This window comes from Etheostoma spectabile, chromosome 15, assembly GCF_008692095.1.
Source record: "Etheostoma spectabile isolate EspeVRDwgs_2016 chromosome 15, UIUC_Espe_1.0, whole genome shotgun sequence".
Lineage (NCBI taxonomy): Eukaryota > Metazoa > Chordata > Actinopteri > Perciformes > Percidae > Etheostoma > Etheostoma spectabile.
In genome coordinates, this window is record NC_045747.1 from 13,076,705 (window position 1) to 13,078,060 (window position 1,356).

General features: G+C 35.8%; 1 protein-coding gene across 1 annotated transcript in view; it reads right to left on the reverse strand.

Annotated features, from left to right (window-relative positions):
* Positions 1–1,356, reverse strand: part of micall2a (mical-like 2a) — a gene marked incomplete in the record, with an annotated part of 12,679 nt that overhangs the window by 958 nt on the left and 10,365 nt on the right. The window contains 4 exon segments of the mRNA XM_032538086.1: positions 324–380; positions 474–520; positions 658–772; positions 858–931. Of these exon segments, the coding sequence (XP_032393977.1) occupies positions 324–380; positions 474–520; positions 658–772; positions 858–931 (293 nt within the window).

Here is a 1,356-nt window from a genome sequence, read left to right on the forward strand (position 1 = left end):
AAAAAAAAAAAAAAAGGACAGCCATTGTGAAAAGAGCTAAGACTGAATCATAAGCTATTCAGAAATTCTCACTTCACTTAACTAACACAAAACAGAGAATTGAAGGTGGCGGTTAAACAAAATGACTTTAACTGAACCTTTAATTTTGAAATATTCTAAAACAAATACAAACACATAATTTGATCCATCATGCTTCCTAACTTGACAGCTCTTCATTTGCCTTCTCATTAGCACACCAGGTACTTAAACATAAAAACCTTAAAAACCATTTAAAAAAGTCAATTATTCAGTAGACAAAGACAATAATGTAAGTGTTGTAAGGATTCGCCTGAACAGTTTTGAGATGGAAGATTTCCTCTTATTTTTTGCTCTTTTTACTCCTATTCACCAAAATAAAATAGTGTATATTAGAATAATGCAGTCAAATCTGAAAATCCATTCTAAAAGAAAAAAGGATTTCATGCAATACTTACCAAGATTTTGCATCATTTCATTCAGCTGCTGATCCTCCTCAACCTCCCTGAAATTGATCAAAAATAAAACTTAGGCATTTTGTCTTGCTTGCATGTTAAGATGTTATTTAAGCAGTGTTGCTCTGCATTACTAATCACTTCTGTAATGTGGAAATTGATTAAACTGTGTGATGCATCGTGTTACCTCAGCCTGTCTTCATCCAGACCCTCCACTATTGCATTTCTGCCATCCACAATCTCCATCAGTCTCTGCATCAACTTCTTCTCCCGCTGTTGCTCCTCTCTGGACTTTAAATGATCTGTTATACCAAGTTGACAGACTTTAATTTTCCAGCACTAAAGTGGACAGAGGTGATGTTGAGAAAAGAGTCAGTGATCTCTTACCTGGCTTCTCTAGCAGTCTACGAAGTTCCCCCTCCACACCTGGCTGCTGCTGCTCCAGCTCCTGAGTCTTGGCTCTGAGATATGCATTAAGCAATCATATGGTTAACCTGATTTATTATGCACATCGCATCTATCCCAAAACTGTAAACCATCTTGAACAAATACATATGGTTTGACAGATATTATTTAGTATTAGTTAGTTAGTTAGTATTATTAGTTAGTATTCTTATCGTTATATATAAACGTGTATAGGAATAATAATGAAAAAACGATAACATACTCAAAAACATTTCAGGGTAAAACGTTATTTTAAATAATTGAAAAGGAAAAGGGCTTTGGCTCAAAGTTAAACACAGACTATATCCAAGACGTTCCACTCCCTGGGATTGCTCTGCTGCTGCCGGAAATTCCCTCTTTTTGGCCAGATGTTTAAAGTCCGGTGGATTTATGAGGACTAGGAATCTTCAGATCTCTGCAGGATAAATCCAGACAGCTAGCT